Genomic DNA, 1228 nt, shown 5'->3' with positions numbered 1-1228 from the left:
AGTTTCCATACATCCTAATACATCAATCTTATTATTTTGCAAAAAGATGTTCAGCTCTTTTTGCTTATAGGGCTTGTTAAGCCCTCTTATGTTCCATGTGCTTATTATCATGGTGGTTGTTATACCCTCTCCTGCACAATTCCTCCTCCCTGTTCACCTTCATGGTACATTTCTTTCAGCACTGCAAATTTATTTGCTTCTTTACTTCTTCTCTGATTGCTCAGGGAGTAAGTCTGTTCTTCATTTTCCTTTGTATTTATCACCTTTTTTCCTCTTTGGTCTGCTAGGCTGTGATGTGGTTGCTGATCATTCTCTACTTGCTCCTGTATCACATTGACCATTTCATTTGTCTCCTCTTGTGCTTGTTGTTCCATTGGTTTCCACTCTTGTATGATTCTCTTCCTTCTTCCTCTATTTCTTCTTCTAGGCAGTTGGAATTCTTCATTCTCCTCTTTCTTATTCATCTTCCAGCATTCAATCAATTCATGCCCAAATGCAAGCACTCAGAACAAAATTTTGGCCTCCATTCATACACTATTTCCTGCTGCTTCACACAAGTTGGAGTAATGATTTCAACTGTCTCCACCAAGGGTTTTGTAATGTCCACTTTCACAAGCATTCTTGCAAATGAAATCTTCCCTAAATCAGCTGTGTATCTGTCTGTATACATTGGCATTCCCACAGCACTTGCCACCTTACTTAATGCATCTGCTGTCCAGTATCCAACTGATAAGTTAGGCAATTGTATCCATAATGGTATAGTTGTAATACACTTAGGATCAAAGTGAAAATCTCTTTCCCAATTTTGCAAAATCAACGGTTTATTATGATAAGTATATGGCCCTGCCTGCATTACAGCTTCCTTATCCTCCCTTTTCCCAAATCTGAAAACATAATATCCCTCTTGATGATATAATACTTGAGGTTTATCTACAAAGTCCCAGATTGTTTCAATGTAATTCACCATCGATTTCTCATATGGTGTATCCCCAAGTACATACCCAATTACAGCATTGTCCCAATACTCATTTAATTCATTCACATCTTCTTCTTCAATCTGTATTACCAGCTTACCTTCTCTGTGGCTTGATGGTATATACTCCAGCTTCATCCCCATTTGTGAGTTCCTATTCTGCATTCGTACATCTTTTGCATGTTCCATTCTTTCCTTCATCTTCTCTGCATTTCCCAGATCTAGATCTACTCTTGATGACCTAGCTTCTGACGT

General features: G+C 38.4%; 1 protein-coding gene across 1 annotated transcript; it reads right to left on the bottom strand.

Annotated features, from left to right (window-relative positions):
- Positions 1-478: 478 nt before the first annotated feature.
- Positions 479-1174, bottom strand: LOC109221897. The gene has a single exon (XM_019386329.1). The coding sequence runs from the start codon at positions 1172-1174 to the stop codon at positions 479-481; it is 696 nt and encodes a 231-aa protein (XP_019241874.1).
- Positions 1175-1228: the final 54 nt, after the last annotated feature.

The sequence above is a fragment of the Nicotiana attenuata genome, unplaced genomic scaffold (genome assembly GCF_001879085.1).
Source record: "Nicotiana attenuata strain UT unplaced genomic scaffold, NIATTr2, whole genome shotgun sequence".
NCBI classification, from domain to species: domain Eukaryota; kingdom Viridiplantae; phylum Streptophyta; class Magnoliopsida; order Solanales; family Solanaceae; genus Nicotiana; species Nicotiana attenuata.
Note: the sequence above shows the minus strand (reverse complement) of the source record. Positions and strands in the feature narration are given on the sequence as shown.